At 43.5% G+C, this 24,448-nt stretch overlaps 3 protein-coding genes across 9 annotated transcripts in view; 1 reads left to right on the top strand and 2 right to left on the bottom strand.

Moving 5' to 3' along the window:
* The window catches only part of ABHD12 (abhydrolase domain containing 12, lysophospholipase), a 29,143-nt gene extending 26,654 nt beyond the window's left edge, over window positions 1-2,489 (bottom strand). For 2 of the 3 annotated variants that reach the window (XM_035111054.3, XM_088666818.1), the window contains exon 1: window positions 1,988-2,489. In XM_035111054.3, the coding sequence (XP_034966945.1) occupies window positions 1,988-2,181 (194 nt within the window). In that variant the 5' untranslated portion in view covers window positions 2,182-2,489. Of the gene's footprint in view, window positions 1-1,490; window positions 1,874-1,987 lie in introns of those variants that run through there. The other variant, XM_088666820.1, reaches the window with a different exon arrangement.
* Window positions 2,490-4,261: 1,772 nt separating this feature from the next.
* Window positions 4,262-12,558, top strand: GINS1 (GINS complex subunit 1). 2 transcript variants are annotated; one of them, XM_088666817.1, is made up of 8 exons: window positions 4,262-4,376; window positions 5,377-5,472; window positions 5,745-5,809; window positions 7,789-7,884; window positions 8,644-8,734; window positions 9,430-9,546; window positions 9,986-10,060; window positions 11,162-12,558. In XM_088666817.1, exons 3-8 carry the CDS (start codon window positions 5,775-5,777, stop codon window positions 11,228-11,230), a joined length of 483 nt encoding a protein of 160 aa, XP_088522943.1. In that variant the 5' UTR covers window positions 4,262-4,376; window positions 5,377-5,472; window positions 5,745-5,774; the 3' UTR covers window positions 11,231-12,558. The 2 variants fall into 2 exon arrangements, with proteins under 2 accessions (XP_088522943.1, XP_034966429.1); XM_035110538.3 differs by lacking the exon at window positions 5,377-5,472.
* Window positions 12,559-12,890: 332 nt separating this feature from the next.
* The window catches only part of NINL (ninein like), a 46,822-nt gene continuing 35,264 nt past the window's right edge, over window positions 12,891-24,448 (bottom strand). For all 4 annotated transcript variants that reach the window (XM_035111048.3, XM_035111051.3, XM_088666816.1 and 1 more), the window contains 7 exons: window positions 22,711-22,815; window positions 22,044-22,113; window positions 20,922-21,206; window positions 19,747-19,860; window positions 18,011-18,223; window positions 15,313-15,426; window positions 12,891-13,679 (listed from right to left, as the gene is read on the bottom strand). In XM_035111048.3, the coding sequence (XP_034966939.1) occupies window positions 13,494-13,679; window positions 15,313-15,426; window positions 18,011-18,223; window positions 19,747-19,860; window positions 20,922-21,206; window positions 22,044-22,113; window positions 22,711-22,815 (1,087 nt within the window). In that variant the 3' untranslated portion in view covers window positions 12,891-13,493. The remainder of the gene's footprint in view (window positions 13,680-15,312; window positions 15,427-18,010; window positions 18,224-19,746; window positions 19,861-20,921; window positions 21,207-22,043; window positions 22,114-22,710; window positions 22,816-24,448) is intronic.

Raw genomic sequence — 24,448 nt, 5'->3', positions numbered from 1 at the left:
ACATTTATTTGATAGAGATCAATTGTAGGTGAAGTGATGGGTCTGACATGCAGGCTCCTTCCTTGCTAAACTCTGAAGTTTGCTACATGGCCTGACCAATCCTTAGACTAACCTTGTTCACAGTTTGCTGTGAGAATTAAAAACAAAGATAATCACCACCAAGTTCTAGAGCACTTATAAATTGCAGACAACAGCAAATGGTGGGGAAAAAGGTGGTCAAAAACTGATGACGGTGTAGAGAGGACTAGTCAGCTAGCTGCAGAGGAAAAGATGAAATGAGAAAACGTTTGCTAATATGATGCTGAACAGTGGCTTTGGCTTTGTACACATTAGCAACATAAAACATAGCTAGATCATTCTTTTTCTCAATCCAGATCAAAGCTGGTTTGGGGGAAAATAACTCAAAACATAGTTTTACCTAAGAAACAACAGGGTAGATGTGGATTGTGGCTAATGTTGTGTGTATACCGCTTCCCAAACAGCAGTGGGAGTGTGTGGGATGCAGAATAAACTGGATTGTGGACAACAGCTTTACTATTATTTAACTACAATTACTTCCATGCATGGGGTTTGTGAGGCAACATCTTCAAACTAATGTACCGGTACTCTCTAGTAGCGCCAGATATTCCTCTGAGGCCCGCAACTACAATAGGGCATGCTCAGAGGACAGCTTACATTTTATATTTATTTGAGATTTAATTAATCTTTTCTACTTTAACTCTACCATCAGAGATTATTGATTTCTGGATACTTGAGATCCGAAGGCTTGGAAGGTCAGTGATCACAGCCGTGAATTTACCATGCCCAATTACTTGCAGCAAGTCCCAACAACCACAATAAGACTTTCTACCAAATAAACATGCATGGGATTAAGATGAAGGTCTCACAGTGTTCTGACCTCCAGCACCTCCACCCCTTTAATGAAGGTGACAGAGAAGCACAGATTATATATATTGTCTTTTAAACTGGTAATGTGTACAAAGCCAAAGCCCCTTTCTAGCAGTATAATAGGCAAGCATTTTCTCATTTAGTCTCTTCCTCTGCTGCTAGCTGACTGGTACTCCACTCATTCATCAGTCTCTGACCACTCTCACCCCCATAATTTACTATTCTCTCTAACACTTTGCAATTTAGAATATGGAATGGGAAAATAATAACTATTCTGTGCGTTTTAAAATATGCGTTGTTGACAAGCTGAGTCAGGATGCAAGGAGGAGGGGGAGGGAGAAAGGAAAACCTCCCCCTGTTCTCTCATTAGTCAAGGGCACATAGTTTTCAATATTTTTCGGGCGGGGGCGGGGGAGATACAGTAGTTCATTCATGAAAGATTTGTAACCCATAACCCATTTTGCAGCAAAGCAAAATGATTATAACTAAAGACAAACACCATTCGATGTCGACTAAAACATCTCAAAGTTATGTTTTTCAAAGTCATATCCAACCCCACCACCACACGAAAACATCCATCCTCCGCCCCGCCCCCAGCAAACCTGAAGCGCCGTCCGGCTCTAACACACCCTCCTCTTCTTGGCCTGCAGCCGCACTCGGTGAACCCATTGCAGCAATATGGGAGGGAACACCCAGCAGAGAAGGCCTCCGACCCTTTCACTAGCAAATCAGACAGCCCCTTCGGGCAAGGGCTCATTCTGTCAAGGGCTGCCTTCGCCACCCCCCACTCCCCTAACCTAGAACAAAAAGCCGGACGGAGTAGAACACAGCCAAGGGCATTCCAGTATGAATCGCTCGGGGCTATGGCGGCTGGCGACGGGGCTCAGAAGAGTTGCCATAGTAATGCCAGGCCCCCGTGTGAGGGTTTTTCTTGGGGGGGGGGAGAGGAGAGGCGGCGGTTGAAAGGGCCAGAAGGTTCGGCGACGTCGAGCGGGCCGCCCGTTGCCATGGAAACGGGGAAGGCCGAGGTCAGGCTGGCGGTTGAACAGAAGATGGAGGGGTTGCCATAGCGACGGTGCCGGGGGGGGGGTCGCCTCACCTGCCGAGCGTTCGCTTCATGCCAGAGTCGCCGGCGGGCCGGGAGCTACCAGGCAGGCGCAGGCTCGGTCTCAAACTGAAGCTCTTATCCGGCTGCTGGGAGGAGCAGGAGGAGGAAGACGCGGCAGCTGGTGCCGGAGCGGAGGAGGCGAAGCGCTCATGCTCCAAGGTGACGGACTCGTTCCGCTTTCTCATGCCGGCGGTGCGAAACGCGCGGGCGGTGCCAGCTCAAGCCGCTCGAGGGAAGACGCCTCCGTCCCGAAACCGACGCTGGCTTTCCCTACATTATGCCAACCACAGCCCAGCAACCGAAAGACTAGCGGCGCCTCTCCGGCGCCACCAATCAGAGTCGGCCTCAGCCCACCTGACCTCCTTACGCAGTTACGTCACAGGGAAGGGCAAACATGACCTTCTCTTGCCCCCGCTTTTATTTAAAAAACATGGTATTGTTTTGCCCACAAAAAATATGGCTCCTGCGTCGTAGCATGCCCTCATACATATCTGAGTACGTACAGTGTTGCAAACTCGTTTTCCTCTTCCCCGCCCCGCTCTGCCAACACGCATAACCGCATGTGGCCATTTTGAGTGAGGGCAACCGCGAAGTCATAAGCTTGCGAGCTGTACTGTTTGTCTTACCACCTGAACTCTGGGCTTCCCTTCCGACATTGCGGCATTATTATATTATTATATTATATTATATTATATTATATTATATTATATTATATTATATTATATTAATTATATATATTAGCTGTTCTGATTTTTAGGCCGGTAGTCAGTAATCTACATGTTAGAGGCTACACTCTGAAAACATGCGGCGGGCAGATGCTCTTTATAAAAACTTGAATGCAAGGTCATATTTTCCAAACCTCTAGTAATAGCTAAGCTGCCTCCAAAATTCCAGCAGCATGACTCCTATGTTCCTGTTATTAAATGCTCTTTAACCTGACATCCGACTTCAAGGGCTTTTGCTTTTTGCACAGCGCTCAGCAGGACTGGCTCACCTATGAGGCAAGGTGAAGTGCTTACCACCGTGGCTGCTGCAGCAGCAGTACCGTAGCTGTGGGTGACATGCTCATTGGAGTCTGGATCTGTCAGCACCTCAGCAGCCCCACCCCAGTGTTGCCTCTACATCAGTCTCTCAGCAAATAAGAGGCACTGCTGGTCTCCTCCTACTCCTAAGGAGGAAATGCCCTTCTACACCCAGGGAGGCTGGCTGCCCTCTGATCCCTGCACCCACCCAGCATGATTTAGAGCAGGCCCCTTCCCTGCTGCAATGGTTTTTGATTCCCACTTCAACAGTTGGGTAAAGTTGATTTCATTCTCCCCTGTTCCCAATGTAGGTAGATCTTCACTCCCTGCTTGTTGCTGAAGAAAACCCAGGACCTTGAGATTAAGAGTATCATGCTCTGCTGACTGAGCTATCCCAGTGTGTTTGGCTGCATCTATATCTGTATATCCACTATGGACACACACAAGCCATGTGCAACCCATCAAGCTGGCCTGAGTCACCTAAGTGCTGGGTCACACTGGTTCTCAGAGACATTGCACCAGATCCGTGTGGAATCCATGAATGACACTAGCCATCTACAACATGAAAAGCTCAGTCTGGGAAGATGATGATGTGTTGGAGGCTGATCGCGACTCCGCGAGGCCCGGTGGTTGTGCTGAGCTCTGCTTTTGGCCATTACCCAGTGGAGACAAAACTCTCTGGAGTGACATATTCGTAAACTGGTCAAAGCTGATCTGTTCCCACCCCCGACTTTAAAAAAGAACAAAAAGGTGGGTTAAATCATCATCATTCATCATTCATCATCATCATCATCTCACAGAAGACTGTCTTACAATGTGAGGGATTTTTTTACAAAACAAAACAAAACAAAACCTGCTGAATCATGAAATGAATCACTGCAAAGCTGCCGCAGGAAGAAAGTGGAAAACAATATTTCCCCAATGGAAATGTTTCACACATTCGGTTGCCTGAACGAGATCCCCAACGATCTTTCGCCGCGCCAGTTGAATCCCTAACGGTGCAAACCTATGGACAACTGCAGAGATTTCAAACTCTCCTGCTAGGTTCCGATACGGAACTCCGTGTCTTGCAATTCCAAACAACCGCCGGCCGCAAGCTATAGGAAACAGCTGTGAGGGAGAGCTAAGATTGTCCCTTCCCTTTCCCCGTACCGTAAGAGGCGGTGCTTCTCTCCCTCGCCTTCCTACTGGCCGAGGAGTTCAGTGGCGCGGGTTTCGCTGCCGCGCGCGCCGAGCGAAGGCCGTTGCGCGTCTGAGGTGAATCAAGCAGCCCGGCCGCGGCCATGTTCTGCGAGAAAGCGACCGAGCTCATCCGGGAGCTCCACCGCGCCAGCGACGGGCAGCTTCCTTCCTTCAACGTGAGCCTTTGACGGCGCGGCCTCCCATCCCTTCCCCCGCCTCCGAAGGGCCGCCCTCTTGCCCAGCCGCCCTGAGGGGACTTCTGTGAGAGAAGCGGACGGGGGTCCTTCGGAATTCCCTGCCTCTTGATACCAAGCCTTCCCTGAATTCCTACTTAATAATTTTATTAATTTTACCCCGCCCATCTGACTGGGTTTCCCTGATACTCAGGAATGGCGCTGTGGCTTTTACCCTGCTTTAGCATTCTTCTTGTATGTTTTAATGTATTGTATTTTCCCCCCGATTTTTTTTAACGACTAAGCGGTATATAAATTTTATGAAACAAACAAACAAATGATTGGTTGGCTAGGATTGCTCCGCAAGGCTATTCCTTCATGAGGTTGGCTGTTAAAAGCAAAGAGGATGGGGAATTGGATTGGCGTTAATGCCATAAAGCCCACCTTGATAGAGGGTTTGGTGGTGAGTGGGAAGAGTTAGCCGTCTCCCCTCATGTTATGAGTGAGTGGATCTAGGAGTACCTGATTGTCTAATAAAATAACGTTCTACAATATAAAAGCTGTTAAAAAAGAAGCATACAGGCTTCCCATTAATTATTTGGTTGGCTAGTCACCCTGAGACTGAAATCATATGCATGTTCTCTTGGGAATAAGCTTGCTGAGTTTGCTGGGATTTACTTAGTGAGCATTTCCCCACAAACTTTACAAATATATGGAGAGGAAAGTTGGACTGAAAATCTAAATGACTACTGCGCCTGAAAATTAGCACTGAGGTACATCTCAGTTGACTTGGATGAACATCTGACCAATAAATGTTTCACTGATGCACCTGGAGAGAGAAAGAGTGGTCTAAGCTATGTTGATGCTACACATCTTTAGCTTCTGTAGAAAATGGCCTGCAACCTACACATGACCATAACAGCTGAGTATTTTCTATGAGGCTTCTAATCATGCTGAACCACTCATAGAAATACGGTGGCCTAGTCATTGTCTTATCTAGCAGCTCAAAAGGAAAAGAAGCAAAGGGAAAACTTCAGAATATTGATGGAAACAAATTCTGGATAGTGGACAGAGAGGAATAGAACTAGAATAGAAATAGGTATGCATATTTGAGTGTAGAGTTGGCAAATGTTTCCTATTTTACAATGTTTTAAATAAATGTTCCAACTGGTGATATGCTGGCTAAAGCTACCATATGTGTGCATATCTGCTGTAGGTTGTGTTGCATATAAATAGTTCTGTGGTGGTGGTTGATGGCTACCTCAATTTTTATAGGAAAAAAGGTGTGCATTTTTATTTATTGGGTTTTTTTTAATTAGTCAAAGTAATAATTTCAAATTATTGATGAAATTGGTACTTTTCATGTTGTAGGAGGATGGAATCAGACAAGTACTTGAGGAGATGAAAGCATTATATGAACATAACCAAACTGATGTGTAAGTAAGGTTCTTACAGGAAAAACAGACCAAAAAACATCTGCTAAAAGAATTAAAAAATAAGTTGCAGAAGTGAGAAATAAAATACTTTTTAATGTTATGAAAACAACTTGATAACTGCCATGAGTTTTCCACGTAGCTTTGTGGCTGTCAACAAACTTGGACTTGGTTTAGTAGGCAGCCTTATGTGACTGTTCTCTACTCCCACATCCTCTAGTCACATGCAGAAAATGCCGTGGAAGGAATTGGTCTCTCACTTTGGTGGCAGCATAATCTATTGTATGTTGTGATGGACTATGCCGAAATGGTGAAGATGACCGTGAAGATCAGACACCAAGATGATAAAATTTTTTAGTCAAGAGTAGAAAAAATTATAAGAGTATCTTAAAAGACCACTGTAGATATCTAAAAATGCTAGCAGTATTGTTATAATACTTATATATAATGTAATATGACTTAAGTTTAAAAGGGATACAAAATGAATTTGAAAAATGTAATTAGATACAATAGAATGAACAGAAAAAAAACTGGAAACCAGGGGAGGGTGAGGAAAAGTCTGGGGATTTAAGTACCGGTAATCTCGGATGTAAAAAATTGAAAATGTATAAGAATATTGTTAAACAAAAATAAAATACTTTATATAAAAAAGATAATACTTACAGCCTGCTGATCCACCTTCCTCACTTACTTTGTAATGGGCTTTAGAGAGAGGCAGGAATTGGAACATCACATTTTGGCTGCTTCTGCCTTCCCTAAACCACAGGTTGAGGTGAGATAACACTCCTTCAAATCCTTTCTTTGCCACCCATTGGAGGAAGCAACATGGCTTCTTGAAAGCCTGTTGTGAAGTAATAAAAACGCCCCTTTCCCCAAGACCATTGTGTGTGCCCAAGGACTTGGTTTGAGTCTTGTTTCACTTTATACTGGGGCTTAGAGCTGGAAGACACCAACCCTGTCATTCCCTGCACCACAAATATGTCCCTTTCCAAGTACAGTGGTGCCCTGCTAGACGAATTTTTCGCTAGACAAGTGGGTTTTGTGATCGGAGGTTGCCTTGCAAGACGAATTTGTTTTGTGAAAAATTTGTCTAGCGAATCACGGTTTCCCATAGGAATGCATTGAAATTCAATTAATGTGTTCCTATGGGCAAATAATAATAAAAAAATAAAAATTTCAATGCATTCCTATGGGATTCGCAAGACGAATTTTTCGCAAAACGAATTGACCCACAGAACGAATTAAATTCGTCTTGTGAGGCAGCACTGTACTTTGCAGCTCACAGAGAAACCGGGTGAAGGGATTTCTATGCAGGATAAAGATTATTATATACTTTATTAAATTTGTATACCGTCCTTCATCAAAAGATCACAGGGCAGTTCACAACACAAAAATACAAAACGAGAACATAAAATACACAATAAAACATAAACAAACCAATAAGCCCCTTCCCACAAACACATTTAAAAGGCCTTAGAATGTTAATCAGCCAAAGGCTTGGTTATAGAGAAGGGTTTTCACCTGGCACCTAAATATATGTAGTGAAGGTACCAAGTGAGCTTCCCTGGGCAGAGCATTCCACAAATAGGGAAACGCTGCAGAAAAGACCCATTATCGTGTTGCCACCCTCTGGACTTCTCATGGAGGAAGCACACAAAGAAGAGACTCAGTTGGTTATTGCAGGGTCCAGGTTGGTTCATATGGGGAGAGGCAGTCCTTGAGTATTTTTACAATGCATACACTTAATGACATTCTCATTCATCATTATTTGTATGTTTTAATTATTGATGTTCATTCGATTTATTGTGAGTTGCTCTTTGTAGAAAAGCAGCCATACACACAGTAAAAGAACTAATAATGCAGCCATTGGATGATGGGCTAGGTATAAACACTAATTAAAATGGTCCCCCTAACCACAATGTGTACTTTTATGTTTCTTACTTTCAAAGTGTATGTAATATGGCTTGTCCTTCTATTATCAGAAATGAAGCTAAATCAGGACACAGTGAGCTGATTCCAACAATCAAGTTTCGCCATTGCTCTCTGCTGAGAAATCGCCGATGTATTGTTGCATACCTGTAAGTTTCTTGCAGTCACCTGTGACTAGGGAAATGAGATAAAAAGCATTTCAGAAATTGTTTCCAATTCCAAAAATTGATTCCTTCACTTCAGGGACTGGTAGATTTCAGAGGGATTTGCCAGGGTCACTGGACTTGCACAGGAGTTGTGAATGTTTGGGCTTATCCATGTACCCTATCAAATCATCCCCTGTAAAGAGACATTGTCGTTTAGTCGTGTCCAACTCTTCGTGACCCCATGGACCATAGCACACCAGGCACACCTGTCTTCCAGTTTACATTAAATAAAGCATATGGCTTTGATTTGCTTAGCTGCATCTTTATAGCTTATCACTGAAGTGGCTAAATGCACATGTGGGTGAGTGTACACAGACACTCTTAAGGACCTGATGCACAATACAGCTGTACTGCACTGACACTCCTTGGCCTCAGGGAACCTAGATATATCTGGGATCTAAAGATTACATTGCCCTGCTGCTGTGCATTAAGTAGTGATTGATACTCCTGTGATTTGTAGGAGCAGTTTGAATAGCCTCAGGTCAGGAGCTGGCAAGCCTGGCACCATAATCCTAAATCAGGGACTGTTGCAGTTCTCCATACATTGAGCTGAGCTGTGTAACACCAGAACAAAAATCTTCATTTTTTCATAATTAGTTAAGGAGTTAGTTATCAGATTAAAATAAAATTCTGATTAAGAACACTCCATTATTCTTTAAGGGATTAAATTATGTCTATTTCTGACCATGTTTGTTTTCTCAGGTATGACCGCTTACTTCGCATCCGGGCACTTAGGTGGGAATATGGTAGCGTGCTGCCAAACGCTGTCCGATTTCACATGTCAACTGATGAAGTAAGCCAGTTTGTTTTATGTATAGGTTGAAAGGACAATGCATGCAATCGAAATAAAGGAAAGGATAGAGAGTATAGTGTATATTATTCATAAATGTTGTGTAACTTAGCCATGTAGCACAGTGGCAGAACGCATGCTTTGCATGTAGAAAGTGTCAGGTTCAGCCCCCAACTTTGCCAAATAAACTAATCTGATAGCAGGGCTTGGAAAGATCTGCCTGAGAGCTTGGAGAGCCCACTCCAAGTTAGATATTAACTGTGGACTGCTTACTTGCTAATTCATAACTTTTCTGTTGCACATTGACGAAAAAGGAGTACAGTCATACCTTGGTTTTCGAACAGCTTAGTTCTCAAATGTTTTGGCTCCCAAACACTGCAAACCCGGAAGTGAGTGTTCTGGTTTGCAAACTATTTTTGGAAGCCAAACATCTGACGGGGCTTCTGCAGCTTCCAGTTGGCTGCAGTCAATCAGAAGCGACACTTTGGTTTCCGAATGTTTTGGAAGTCAAACAGATTCAAACTATATGCCCTGTAGAGGAGGCTAGATTGAAGTAAGCAGTTCCAGAACTCGCACATTACTCTTCCCCCCCCCCCCATTTCCCCATGTCTTTTGTTTTAAATATTTAGCTAATTTATTGCTTGACAGTTTGAACATAGTATTTCAGGATTAATTAAGCCAACTTTTTATAATTTCAGGTGTTGTGGTTCAACCAGTATAAAAAGTCTTTGGCTACCTATATGAGATCTTTAGGAGGAGGAGATGGGCTGGACCTCACACAGGACATTCAACCTCCCAAAAGTTTGTATATTGAAGTAAGTGAAATTTAGAACTATGGAAGGCTTATTGTATTTGGATATCATTGGCAGTGTAGTTATATGTAGTACTAAGAAGTCATTTCCTTGTTTAAAACTGGAAGTAGTTTATTGCATGCAGAGGAGTCGTAGAATTGCGGAGTTGGAAGAGACCCTGAGGATCATCCAGTCCAACCCCCTGCAATGCAGGAATATGCAGCAGTCCCATATAGCATTTGAACCTGCAACCTTGGTATCATCAGCACCTTTTCACATAATTGTTGCAGTTCATTATCACAGACTATTGTTTAACAGGGTAATGGAAAGCTAAATGAAACTTACTAATGTGTTCATATGTAGGAAGTATGAATCCTTTTGTCTACATATAGCTACAGTTTTCCTTAAAACAGACTTCTCTGACAGTACTTTAAATTCGATGGTTATTCATTTCTTTTTACAGGTTCGGTGTTTGAAAGATTATGGAGAATTTGAGATTGATGATGGCACAACAATTCTGTTGAAGAAGAACAGCCAGGTATTTATGATGAGACAGCAAACAGTGCAAGAGCTCCATTTTGGTACCCTGATGTTTAAGGAGATAGATGGAAGTGGTTCTCCTCTGCTTCTGGCACAGTTTAGATACAAGAGGTTGCCCTATACTGGGTCAGGTACAGTTAGCCTAGTATTTTAACTGGAGATCCCAGAGATTGAACCAGAGCCAACTCCAGGTTTACATGGGCCCTTGAGATTCTTTCATTGTCCTGCCCCTCTGTCCTATAAAAGTCCACTGGCTGACGGGTGAGGCAAATCTCACACACAGCAAGAAAGTTGGGAGGAGGATGCAACAGTGCTGAAGAAGAAACCAGTGGCATGGCAGGGACGGAAGAAGCAAGGAGATGGTGCTGGGCCATCAGCACCTGCCTATTTGTGCTGCTGGGCCTGTCTGAGACCTTCTGTATGCAAAGTGTGTGCTATGGTTCCTCCACACTCTCATTATGCTTACCATTGTCAGCTTTCATGTCATTCTACCCATTTTCATGAAGGAAAACCCTGGAGCCATTTTAGTACTTTCTATCTCGGGTAGGCAACCTAAGGCCCATGGGAGTCGTTTAGCCGGCCCACGAGCCGCCCCCAAACCAAGCTGCCCACTCGGCGAGTCCCCGTGCACTGCGCTAAACCGACATAACGCAGGGACTCGCTTCTGTGGTGCTGGAAATTGCGTCTGCACATGCCGGAAATCCCAAGCGTGCACACAATCCGGCCCACAGAGCAATCTCCGCTGAAGTGAACCGGCCCAGGTGAGGTAAACCTTGCCGTCCCCTGTTCTATCCGAAAAGATTCAAAAGCATTTCATTATGTTGGTTTATTTAAGACATTTATCTACTGCTTAATCATTCATATTTCTAAGCAGTGTTAATAACAGCAATGCACAGAACATGGGATTTACAGTAGCTGTGGCTAAAATAGCAGGGGTTATCCTATTATTGGACTTTGTTTGAAAACACATAGTACAGGTAGAATAGAGAGTTACTACCTTAACTCCACCTTAAATTAGACCAGCTTTAGGTCTATAAAGGGGATGGTGAGAGATTGCAAATGTTTGCCTCAGCTTTGAAAATTGTTTGCTTCCCCTCAGCATTTTTTACCCCGCTGGAAATGCGAGCAGTTAATCAGACAAGGAATTTTGGAACACGTCCTTTCTTAAGTTGCTGTTTGCAAGACTGATTTAAGTACCTATAAACATTTTAGCAGATTTTAAATTGGGTAAGTATAAAAACATGCCAGTGTGTCTTCTGTTTTTGAAAAAGAAAAGGCAAAGAGACTTACTGTTGTGGGAACTGCATGGATACTTAGTGAAGAGGACAAAGAAGAAGATATGATCAACAATTTTAAAATATCACTATCCCAAAACAAGTGGAATTTCTTTTAAGTTCATAGCTTCAAGTAGCCTTCACTTGCCTTGACTTCTGGACACATTTTTAAGTACCGTCTTTTTATTCACTGCCCTTTTTGTATGACCCAGACATCGTCTTACTGTAAATGTCATGCTTAGAAGAAAGCCACAGCATTTGTACTATTAAGTGTGTGCATTGTTAAAAGACCTCTGAAATGATGTAACGATAAAGTTACTTAAGGAGTGATACAGGTTCAATTGCAGGTTAATTGCTAACACGTGTGTTTTTTCTCTAAGCTTTTATGCTATAGTTCTCATTGAGCAGGGCCTTCCAACTCATAGAACATAGGTGGGCTAAGTTTTATTTGGCCTGAGGCCTTGGCCAGCATTCAAGTGGCTGCAGGCCAGCAGTGGGCATGACCATTCCATATGCACACAGATGCCCACAATTTGTGCAAATTGGCTGCATGGGGAGACTTGTCATACCCTCTCCACTCATCACAACATCTATCTGATGACTGGGAAGGAGATGATTTGCACCCCACTCTAGCCACCACCCACCTCAATTCTGTGTCTATTATAAATAAATAAATGGCTCCATTGTCAAACTGTTTCTTGTAAGATGTTCAATAGAAATGTTTGCCACTTAGCTCTAGTCCTGTCCGCTGGAGCAGCAGAGAACAAATCTTCTGTATATCAGCCTTCATCCTTTTTCTTCTCTAGTTAAACATACCCAACTGTTGTCACCTTCTCACCAAGCTGCTTGGCAATAGTCATGTAGCCCAGTCCAGCCTTGTGCAGGTCTACAATCTTGTCCCTGACATCCTTGGACAGCTCTTTGGTCTTGGTCATGGTGGCTACTTTGGAATCTGCTGGATTGATTGCTGTCTTTTGTACAGGTACTGTAAGGAGCTGGGATTGCAGGTAAGACCTCTCCCTTACAGCAGGTGCTTCTAATCTCAGCTCATTACATGCAGTGAAGATACCAGGTAGCCTGACATCTGGCTGGTTGATAGGGGATCAAATACTTCACTCATTATAATGCACATCAATCTCTGACTTTTGTCTTCTGGGTTTCTGGGGTTTTTTCTGTTGTCATGCTGTCTCTCACAGCTACAATAAATTTACCATTAAAATTATGGACTGGTCATTTCTTCATCAGAGGGCAAACGGGCAAATTTAGCAGGGGATCAAATACTTTTCCCCCCTTAGTGTACAAATCTGTGATACATGGTCTCTGTCCATAAGCCAAAAAAAAAAAATTGCTCTCTTACTCTAAACTAAATGAGATTTAATCTGCCAAATAGGAAGGTATTTAAAAAAGTACTGTAGTCTATTTTCTGCATTTTAGGACAGGTTAGCCATGTCATTCCTCTCATTTTCTTGGGTTCCAGCTTTACCTATGTTTGCTGCTATCTCCCGACATACTACCCCAGCCATTTGCATAGAGAAAATCCAGTGACTGCACAAGCAGTATAAATATCATTTAATTAAAAAAGTCATGTCAGATTTTACCAAAAAGGAACATACATCATTTTTTTTTGTTTACATCTGATATACACTGATTTAAAGGAGTACATATACTTGTAGAAAACTGTACATATATATACACAATACAAGCCAGTGTACAGACCAGAGTGAGGGTGAGGCACGGGGAGGTAAGAAATTGCAATTACAATAAATATTCAGTCCTGAGACAGAACGAGAACCAAAGAGGCTTCTGTGAAAATGATCAGAAGGCACTAAAAGCTTTAGCTTCCCCACTGCAAAAAAAAGAAGAAGATGGCGGGGTAGTTTATTGCTACTGACTAGTAGAGCTGCATCTCCCTCTTCAAACTTATCCCTGAGAGTATGTTTCTCATGCTGGTTATGCTGCTTTCTGTGATGCTTTCCCCACATGAAAGAGATGAGGGATCCTTTGAATATAATGTACTTTTGGAGTCTCGTGAGAAGTAAATAATACTCATTTGGCCAAGATCAGGAATGTATACAGTGAAGTGGACCACTGCATGGAGTATTGCTTCTACCACAGATTGTCATTTTTGCTTTAATGCCAACAACTGAAAAGCAGATTTTATTGAGATGCCAGAGTTATTTCTCTAACTAATTTGTTCAAGGATGAGATTTTCTCTTCCAGTATTAAATTTCTGTTGTCTGTGCTCTTCTGCCTCTGTTCTGTAACCTGCAGAGTTTTCATCAGCTGTGCATTTTCCACATATAGGTCTTTCAGTAATAGATTAGACTTGGCATTTTTTTCAAACTGGAAAATAAAATGAATAGCACACCATTAATCAGTGTTTGGTGATGATACAGCACTCAAAACATGTTGCTTGCTCTTGCTAGAAAAGCAGTCATTTCACTCATGGTTGTTAACTAGGAAATAAGCAAGTGTTATGGTCCACTGGTTTTAAGTTTTAGCAACAGGTTTAAAGCAGGCTAACCTATGATGCTCTATGATATTTGACTACAACTTCCATCAGTCCCAGCCAGCGTGGCCTTGAATTATGGGAGTTGTAGTTCAAAAGCATGGAGAGGAGGGCCACAGGTTAGCTGCCCCTGCTTTGAACAATTGTTTTTATATCAAGACCTTAGGAGGTAACCACCATTCTCCCTCATTCCCAGAATGTAGCCCATCGTAAACAGAAAATATGAACCAGTGCAAACATAGGGACAATCACTTCTTTAATTAAAATGATGGTTCTAAAAACATTCTTGTTTAGACAAGAATACCCAGATGCTTAGAAAGTTGAGGTAATTTTAATGTTTTGTTGTTTTAACTTTTGTACACTTAGGTATGGTGATTTTTTCTTGATTTGACTGTTTTCTGTAAACCACTTTGAGAGTGTTTTTTTTCTATCAAATTAAGCCTAATATAAATTTTATGAAATAAATTAATAACAACAACATTGATCCATAATAGTAATCTATTTGGAAGTAGCAATATGACTAGTTTAGAATAATCCCTTTTCATCCACCTTCCCTCTGTTAAAAAAATATCAATTTATGTCAGCACATTTCCCATTCCCTCCGTGTTTTGACCGTGGAATAATTAGTCCATGTACAAACTGTCCAGAATAAACTGGAAAAGTTTAGAACAACCACAGATCCAGTGCCAGCTTGAAGATGTGCTCTAAGAATGGCTATAGATAGCCTGTTCTAATATTGTCTTTCCATATATTGTAGCCAGAAGTACAGTGACTGATGGGGCCACAGCTTATACCAAGAGTGGAGAATCCTGGATTTTGCCACATGGGGCTTTTACGCATTGCCTGCAAGCCAAGCAGCTTGCAGTTCACACTGTGCAGGACACTTACAAATGAGTGGAGAGGATCAGAAGCAGTAGCAACCCTGAAACAGCATCACTCAAATACAATATATATGAAAAGTGTTCAGTGCCAAATACATTGACCTAATTCAGGACACATCTTGGTGGTACCCTAGCTATTTTTGGCCAGCTTATGTCTTTTTCCAGGGATGCGGGTGGCGCTGTGGGTTAAACCATAGCCTAGGGCTTGCCGATCAGAAGGTCGGCAGTTCAAATCCCTGCAACGGGGTGAGCTCCCGTTACTCAATCCCAGCTCCTGCCAACCTAGCAGTTTGAAAGCATGTCAAAGTTCAAGTAGATAAATAGGTAAACGGTGTTTCTGTGTGCTGCTCTGGTTCGCCAGAAGCGGCTTTGTCATGCTGGCCACATGACCTGGAAAGCTGTACGCCGGCTCCCTTGGCCAATAATGCGAGATGAGCGCCGCAACCCCAGAGTCGGTCATGACTGGACCTAATGGTCAGGGGTCCCTTTATGTCCTTTTCCAGGCAAATTATATATTTTTACATTACAAGAATTAATGCTGTAAACATCATGGACCCATAGACCACCTAATCCACATTCCACTGACCTGCTCCTTGAGTTCAGCCACCTTTTCCTGAAGCATTGTTTGTACGTTCTTCAAATTCCTCTCTAGTTCTCCCACCTTTTCCTCCATTAATCTATGTGAGTTCTCATGCTCTTCCTGCAAAATAAAGGGACAAAGTCATAGCTGTGATATTACAACAGTTATAGGAAATAACTACCTTTAGAAAGTCAATTCACTTCAAACAAGTCCCAATGCTGCTTCTGAAATAACGATTTATTATCTCAGAATCTCTTTTCTTGTAACTTAAAATTCACTGGTTCAGGTCCTACCCTCCAGAGCAGGAGAAAACAAGCTCGCTCTATCTACCATGTGATATTTCCTTTAGATATTTGAAGATGGCTACCGTTATCTCCTCTCAGTCTCCTATCCAGGCTAAACATACAAAACTCCCTCAACTATTCCTCATAAGGCTTGGTTCCAGGTTATTATCATCTTGATTGCTCTCCTCTGCACACTCTAGATCAGTGTTTCTCAACCTTTTTTGGGCCAAGGCACACTTGTTCCATGAAAAAAATCACGAGGCACAGCACCATTAAAAAAGTTAAAAAAATTAACTCTGTGCCGCCCTATATTGACTATATAATTATGACTGTAAGAAACACTTGCCAATTGCTGTGTTGGTTGCAATCTCCTGTAATAAGGCTTCACAAGCCGCTGATTTCTCTGCCAGCACAATCCTTTGCTCAGCAAGTTTCAGGTTGAGCTCATCCAGCCAGCTTCTTTAAGTTTGTCTAAAACCACCCTCCCGTGGTGGTGGCTGTTGAGAGCTGCGCTCGCCCCGCGTCGTGACCCGGCCGGCTTCCTTCGTGACAATGCAAATTGCCCTTCTCGTCGCCGCATGTCGTGGCACACCAGCCAGCGTCTCGCGGCACACTAGTGTGCCGCGGAACAGCGGTTGAGAAACGCTGCTCTAGATCATGGGTTGGCAAACTAAGGCCCGTGGGCTGGATCAGCCCCAATTGCCTTCTGGATCCAGCCCACAGACGGTCCGGGAATCGCCACGTGGATCTCCAGTGCATGGGTTCTTTCCCTCTCCTTCACGCGGCCCCACCTCCTTACTTCTCCCCGCCCTGCCTAGAGGAGAAAGGGGGATGGGCTTTTGCGACAAACCCCCTCGCCAACATTGCCAATAGATTATGAGACAAAAGGGTACAGGGGTAAAGCAATCCCCACTCAATTCCTTACGCCTTAAAATAAACCCATCAATTCTGGGCTTCTCAGTAAAGAGAGTCTAATTCCAGCTTTCGTGGCCTGATCTCACAAACACTCAGGGCTATTTGAATGAACAACCTCTTGCCTACAGAACAGGGACTCCCTCAACTCAGATCCCCACTGTATCAGTCTGCTATATCCCCCTGGCAAACTTGTGACACTCTAGGTTTTCACCATACTGCCCTTCCTGGACTCTAGGACACAAACTATCCTCTTTTCCTTGGGTACGTTTTGCCCTTTTCTGAGTCTCCACCTTTGTGAGTTTTAATACGCTGCTGGAATAACCAAGACGATACTCTTTGGCACACAAAAAAGATGGATTTTATTTTCTTGAGAACATAGGTTTTTCTTTTCTTAACGATGCATAAGTTTACAAGCTTAGTTACAGTTATACCTTAACTCTGTCAGACTTTAACTTCAAGTTATCCTAAGCCTAACCTAAACCACCACTATCCTGGCCCCACACCCTTCTTCTTCCCTCTTCGTCACCACACTCCCACTCTTCCAACTGCCAAAACGGTTATTCCCTCCTTTTTAAACCGGGCACCATCCAGCCTCCTAAAGATGCGCTGTCAATTAAGCTGGAGGTGGATTAACTCTTTCTAATCCAGGGTGTAATAAATCTTCCATCCTGGGGCTAATCCGTTACAGCTTTGTTGGTGCCAGCAGCAGCATTACTTGAGCGGCCGCTATTTTAAGCAGCCCTTTTGCACGCCACTCATCGTCCCGCCCCTGGATTTTCACCGTTATTTTTATCTTATCTCTGCTGGATGATTTTTGTAACTATTGTACAATGCTTAGAGACTATGGCATTAAACAGTGTATAAATCATCCTATATAATAAAGTCCCTGTGTCTCTGCATCCAGTATTCCCTGTGTCCCTGGGTTTGCGCTAATGCGCATGTGCCCCACGGACACAGGGACTGGACGAAGAGGCGGGACGTACACACACACACGTGCGCTCTCTACCCCCTCAACCCTCTGCCTCCCATTCCCCTGCGGCGGCGGACCAAGATGGCGGCATCGGGCTCCGGGGCCGCGGCAGCCCCGGAGCCTGATGCCGCCATCTTGGTCTGCCGCCTCCTCCTCCTGACAACCCTACCTGGCCCGTGGGCGGAGCGGCGGGGCTGCGGCCTTCCCTCCCTCTCTGCACTCGGCCACGGGACACGACGGGAGAGAGCTTTGTTTAATTGCGTTCCTGGCGCGCCCCGCGGCCGAGCGCAGAAAGGGAGGGAAGGCCGCGGCCCCGTCGCACCTCTAGCGCCCGTTTTCTTAACGGGCTGAATGAGACTAGTAGTTGAAATAATTACGTAACAAAAATAAAGACTAGGAAAGAGTCACTGTTTGAAAGTGCCTGTTTCAGGTAGGAAGAGGCTGTGTAAAAACCACACATGCACACATACTGCGTTTCCACCTAGGGAGCCTTTATTTTTGTATGAGACACAACTCGAGCACCATTCTTCCCTACCTGATATGTGACCGCCTGCCATCTCATCTGCTTCGCCTGGGAGTTCACCTCTCCTTGCAGCTGCCGAACCACATTCTGTTCGTCTGCCAATCTCTTTTCTAGCTCTGCAAGGCAGGCCTTAGGTACGGAATTGCCTGCCTGGCCCTTTAACTCTTCTAGTTCCTGTGAATGCTGGAACTTGGCCATGTTCAAGCTCGTGTTGGCTTCTAGTAGCTGCAATGCAAGAGAAAATTAAAAACATCATTAAAAGTTGAAATGCTGTAGACCAGGAACAGAGAACCTTTCTTAGACTGAGCGCTGGGGGAAACTATCAGGCTGCATTCTAATAGTGGGTAGGGACAAACCCCACCACAAAGCTATTTCCCATAGAAGCAGGCATATATTTAAATCTAAAGCTTTGTCCTCCATTTTATTCATACTCTGGCTTTTCTTTTTACAAAAAAGTATAAACACCTCTCCAAGACCTTTCATCTGTCCTGGCTGTGCAAAAGGCAGAAAGAACTTAATCCCAGATGAATGCAAATAAGGCAAATGCACCGCTAAACTGAAATAAAGCCTCAAACATAAAAATGCAACTGCTTCCTGCAAAAATTCATGCACGTAGTTGCAATATGCAAGGGTTACTTTTTGCGTATTTGGAAGGAACATAAGCCTGAGACATCAAATTGGGGGGGGGCATCCAGCTGCTGGAAGGGCCTCCACTGTGCATCCCATCACCACTGGTAAGGATTCATGCCCTTGAAATAACCCCAAAAATCCCCACACACACACTCCACATTCTGCCATCAGCCAATGGGGGGCAAGAGAACACTTTAGCTCAGCTGCAGAATGAGCCAGACATTTAACTGAATAGAGCGGCTCAGGAGTTTCCCCTTTGCACTTGAGCAGATTGCGACAAGGGTAGCTGCCAGTGGCCACCCAGAATGTCCTTGTGTTGGCAGAACATAAAACTTTCCCTGATCCACAAGGTTAGATCCTGTACCAATGGTATCTTTCTATTGAGTTTTTAGCTTCGTTCTATTGTTTCAGTGGTTCTTTGTTTTGCACCATGTATACCACTGAGAATTTTAAAAAATATTAAGTGGTTTACCAATATATTTTTTTTTAAATGCCTCTGCTTTGATCTCCTTGCAGCAGACCTTGCAGAGCAAGGAGCTTAAAATTGTGCATTTTGCACAACAAAGCCCTTTCCCCTTCCTACTTAACAGCTGACGGTTGGGCCCCAGTAGCATAGAGAGAACTGAAATACTCCACAGTCCATAAAGGTAATTTCTCGTCAGATCAATTCAAAACAAAGTAATGGTACTAATCCACTACTAATTCTCTTAGAAGCCAGTATTTATTTATTTATTGCAATGCATATCCAAACATAGGCAAAAAAAAAAAGGGCGAACTCCAGTAGAAACTGCCCTGGTCCTTGTTGGTTTTGCAGAGTAAGAAGTGCACAACTAGTGCCAAAGAATTCATCTAGCTCCGTTTTTCAGCAACACTGCTATCCCGCTACAACAATGCTACCCTCCCCTCAAATCTATGACATTGGGACTAGATCTTCTCTTAGGTTTAATGTTTGGACACATTTCTTTGACCGGGTGTAAAGGCTCTTGAGTCCTGCTCCTCTCTCCAACCAGGGGCATGCACTTCACTGCTGTTTCAGCCATGCCGAGGCCTTCATTTGTAACAGGCAGTGATGCTCCCAGTGAGCCAAAGGCAGGCCATATTCAGCTGCACCAGCGTACCCGATCCTGGCATTCTTCCACCTCTTCTCTCAGCTGTGCTTTTGTTAGCCGTAGCATCTGACACTCCTGTGTCGAACGTTCCAGTTCAGCCTCCAGCTCCTGAGACTGGCTGGCCTGTTCAAGGAGAGAATGGCAGGGAAGGATGAGGCCAGCAACAATGTGGGATATTTTAGTACACAGCACACTCAAAACACAAACCCTCTTGGTGCATATCTGCTTGCTTTCTTTCTTTTTCTTTCTTTCTTTCTTTCTTTCTTTCTTTCTTTCTTTCTTTCTTTCTTTCTTTCTTTGTGTGTTTCAGGGAATATAGGTGCTTTGGAAGACTGTTTGAGCATCCCTAGTTTTTCCTTCTGTGAAAGGGGTATTTTTATATTCCCAGGTGTGCCCTTGGGCCCGAAAAGGTTAGGGATGCTTGATTTCATATTTATCCCTGCAAACCCAAACCTTATGTGTGACCATTGTAGTCTTCCTTTGATATGCCTAGAATGACGCTCTTTATAAAATCCATTGCATTAATAAATTCACCTGGCAAACAAGTCAACCCAATTACACTCCAATAGTCACAAACTTGCTCTATGGGGCTGTTAGTGGGCAGCCCATTTCTCCCTTTATTACTCCCAGAAAATAATTACCTAGCCATGGCCTAGCAGTGCACAGTTGAGAGATCATAAGTGTGCTCAGATTGTTTATAATTTAAACAAAGTGTGCTGCAAAAAGTAGTATGGAATAATTTTCATTGTTAAGGCTCCTTCAGCACTTCCACTTTTCATTTTATATAACAGAATGTGCATACTGCTTGATTGTAAATGAAGCTTCTAAGCAGTTTATACAAGGAATACAAAATACAAACTTTAGTTTTAGTTCTAGTAGAGGAATGAAGTAAATGCAAGACGCTGCAGAATTTTCACCCACCTTCTCCCAGAAGGCAACATATTTTAAACTATCTCCTTTGCCTAAACATAGCAACTCAATGACCACCACAGAAACCCAAGCTTTGCATCGATGTAGTAAAAAGCAGCACATCCCTATATCCATGGTCCACGTGTTAGGCCTTAGAAATTTCCACCAGAATATTGCATGGCTGGCTCAAGATTATAGGTGGGTTTGTGCAGTGGGACATGGCATGACAGCCTGGAACTGATGTGCCCCTTCCTCCAAATTCCAATCAGCCTTACCTTTTCCCTCCAGGCCTTCAGCTGCTGCTCCAGCAGGGCCTTTTCTCCCTGCCATGCCAACTGCTCCTGAAGATGCTCCTTTGTCAATTCAGCAGCGGCCTCCTGAAATTGCCTGGCAACCGCAGCTTCGTGGTCCCTCTGGCTCTCCAGCTCGACAAGCCTCCGATTCAGTAAACTGATGGTATTCCGGCTGACATTGTTATCACTGCTCAGTTCAGAGAGTTCATGGCTCAGCTGATCTATCCTGGCGTTTAACTGGAAGATTTCCACCTCGTAGTGCTTATTCTAAAGAGGCATTTCAGACATTCAGAGCTGCAGCATTCATCCCACCCAGGGGAAAACATCTTAACATCTAATCTTGAGTACTGTATCAGGGGCTGTCTCATACTGCTTGCCCGCAAAGAACGGGTGCAGGGGTCTTCTCCCCGTTTTTTGGAGCAGTATCACACTAGTGTACATTTCTTAATGAGGGTGGCGGAAGTTAAGAAATGCCTTTTCTTGGGATGAAAGGGCTGGTTTGTTTAATTGTTGAATTACTGGAGGCAGAGCAAAAGGGGGCACTGCCAGAGCAGCCCATGACTGACTCCAATGTTACACGTACATTGTTAAAGGCACATATACTAGAAAGATTCAAAAGGTTGCAAAAGAACTCAAGCCCTACTGAATTAGCATTTAACTCTTTGCAAGGTGGGACAGTATAGGGTTTTGGCACTTGGAAACCCAACTTTCAGCCAAAGTCGGTAAGATAAAACTCAGGCAAAACTGGTGTCCATCAGCCTAACCTTGCACGGATGAAGATAGAATGACTGTAAAGCATTTAAACATTGGAAAGAGGATACAGAAATTCAATCTCTTGCATCTCCAGATGGGGTTGAAACCTCTGTCCTCTGCCTGAAACCCTGAAGAGCCAGCTGCCGGTCAGTGTAGACAATACTGAGCTACATAAGACTAATGGTCTGACTTGGTATAAGGTTGTGTTTTTTATCACTGGTAGCAGCTTTCCAGGGTTTTAGGAAGAGATTCCCCCACCCTTCACCTGCTAGTAGGTCATGTAAAGGCATATCTAATAGTGCTTCTCTCTCTCTCTCTCTGTATCTCTGTATATATATAAAAATAATTTACCAGTTGATTTAATTCTTCTATTCCATGCACCACCTTCTCTTTTTCCACCATCAATTCGTCAATATGTTTTCTGAAGGAGGGAAAACAATTTAAATTGTACAACCATTTAAACATATTTTGCATAGAGTCTGAAGCGGGAGCAGGAAGCACGCTGTCATGAGTCACAGCTAATGTTTTGCTATTGTTTACAAGTGGCTTGCAAAGAAAAAGGGGAAACACAGCTTCAGAAAATGAGTTATGTTGGTCCTCAACTCTCAAGCATCTTGAATTTTTTTTAAAAAAGAATATTAACAGTAGATCTGCTAAAAACAAAGCTGTTTTTCATGGCAGCTGGATCTAGCCCTCTTATTTTTAGTCCTCCCACCATGTCTATTTACAGATTTAAGGTGGCAGACCTAAGGACCAGACTGGCAATTCTTGTATGTGTATTCATACAACGCTATAACTAAGCATCCCATCAGGTATACTGGAGCACACACTTCATTGCACTGATGCAGCTACATTTTGAGGGCTTGCTGTGTGCGGGCAGACCCTCTCGCCAATATTTGCTTAAAATTACACAATCCTTTTATTCAACGAGTTGCCTCTTGGGAAGACGTATGGTTTCACATTTACAGTTCCTCTACAAGCTTCCCAAAGAACTGCACCCCCACCACCCCTTTTTAACCTGTGCTTTCTGTTTGCTTCAGCAACTTCCTTCACTTCTTGCTGAAATCTTCCAAGTTTATTTTTTAGGATGAGGTTATCTTCTGAAACTCTGTGGAGCTCAATTCTGCATCATGGGAGAGAGAAAAAGTATTGAAGGACCAGAGTTAGTTAGTTAGGGACGTTAATCAAATCAGGCAACCGGATTAGCCCTACTCAGCTAAGCGCCATCAAAATAAATATGTCTGAGAACAGGCAGTGGAATTGGACAATTCCCCTAAAAGAGAAGCTTTTAAATAAAATATTATTATATGCAATGCTGCTTCCAAATGTGCTGTTTTTCTTACATCACAGAAAGCAAAGAGAACACTTGATGGATGGGTGTTATTCATATTATTCCATTAAACTACTTGCTCAGTAAGGGTCAAACTACATCAGGTGTTAAAGGTAAATGGTAAAGGAACCCTGGAGGGTTAAGTCCAATCAAAGACGACTATGGGGTTGCGGCATTCATCTTGCTTTCAGGCCGAGGGAGCCAGCGTTTGTCCACAGGCAGCTTTCCAGTTCATGTGGCCAGTATGACTAAATCACTTCTGGCACAACGGAACACCGTGACGGAAAACAGAGCACATGGAAACACAGTTTACCTTCCCACTGCTCTACTTATCTACTCACACTGGTATGCTTTCAAACTGCTAGGTTGGCAGGAGCTGGGACAGAGCAATGGGAGCTCATCCCATTGCGGGGATTCGAACTGCCGACCTTCTGATCAGCAAGCCCAAGAAGCTCAGTAGTTTAGACCACAGCGCCACCCGTGTTAAATGTGTGCCAGCACTACACATTCACTTACTTTATTCTCTGAATGGCAGCTGTGGGGTGGTTGGGGTTAACCCTTTCTCTGTGTGCTACGGACTTGCCAAACATCCCTCCTGAAACTACTGGCTCCCGGGTTTTACTACTTGCTTATCCTGTTTCACAGGCAGTCCATGACTTCTTTCTTCTATGAGACAAAACTAGAGCTCTATGCTATGGCATGGGACACACAAACTTGATCTCGTCACTATGAGAATAGTAGATGTGACCCAGAGATCTAAAGTGCCCCATATAAGAGCACATGCTCTGTTCTCTTTGATTTCAGGCATGTTTCGTGTGGTTGCATCTATTAAGCATCCCTCGCAGAAGAAAATGCATCCACGCACACCAACACACGAGAACCGAAAGGCTGCATACACATCACATATTTAAAGCACACACACTTCAAATCCTGCAAACCGTTGTTTATTAAGGGTGTCGCAAATCATAGCGCTGCAGGGGGTGCTTTAAATATATGGGGTGCACACAGAGTCTGAATTAATGCACACTATGGAACAGAATTTATGTGGGAAGATGGATCATATCTACTATAAAACATGTGAACAAGCCCAAAAGTAATAAGCAAGCATGCAATGATTAGTCAAATCATTTTTAAAAGGCGAGTGCATTTTTATAGAAGAACCATACATTTCATTTCATAGAACAGTAGCTGTGAAGCAGCATATTAGCAATAATTCTTTAGCAGGCGCATGGAAAGCTGCTTCATGGCAAAAAATGTCACAATTCCTCAAAAGTGAGAAGGGAATTGGACCGGGTACCATACAACTGCATTGGTGAGAAAGGCTTTTGCCTAAATTACCAAGGATTCAACCATAACACAACGTAGCAGAATATGAGACTACTATTTATACCGCCAAGTGCTCATGTTTCAAAACAGTAATATCACC

Source organism: Zootoca vivipara, chromosome 3, assembly GCF_965207765.1.
Source record: "Zootoca vivipara chromosome 3, rZooViv2.hap1.1, whole genome shotgun sequence".
Lineage (NCBI taxonomy): Eukaryota > Metazoa > Chordata > Lepidosauria > Squamata > Lacertidae > Zootoca > Zootoca vivipara.
The sequence above is the reverse complement of the archived record's forward strand: the minus strand, read 5'-3'. Positions and strand labels throughout refer to the sequence as shown.

What these genes read in the sequence shown, in the direction of transcription:
- GINS1 (XM_035110538.3), top strand. Translation starts at nt 4,302, where the DNA reads ATGTTCTGCGAGAAAGCGACCGAGCTCATCCGGGAGCTCCACCGCGCC. An exon ending in GAACATAACCAAACTGATGT is followed by an intron (nt 5,810 to 7,788) that starts GTAAGTAAGGTT and finishes TTCTATTATCAG; the next exon opens with AAATGAAGCTAAATCAGGAC. An exon ending in TGTTGAAGAAGAACAGCCAG is followed by an intron (nt 10,061 to 11,161) that starts GTATTTATGATG and finishes GCTTCCCCTCAG; the next exon opens with CATTTTTTACCCCGCTGGAA.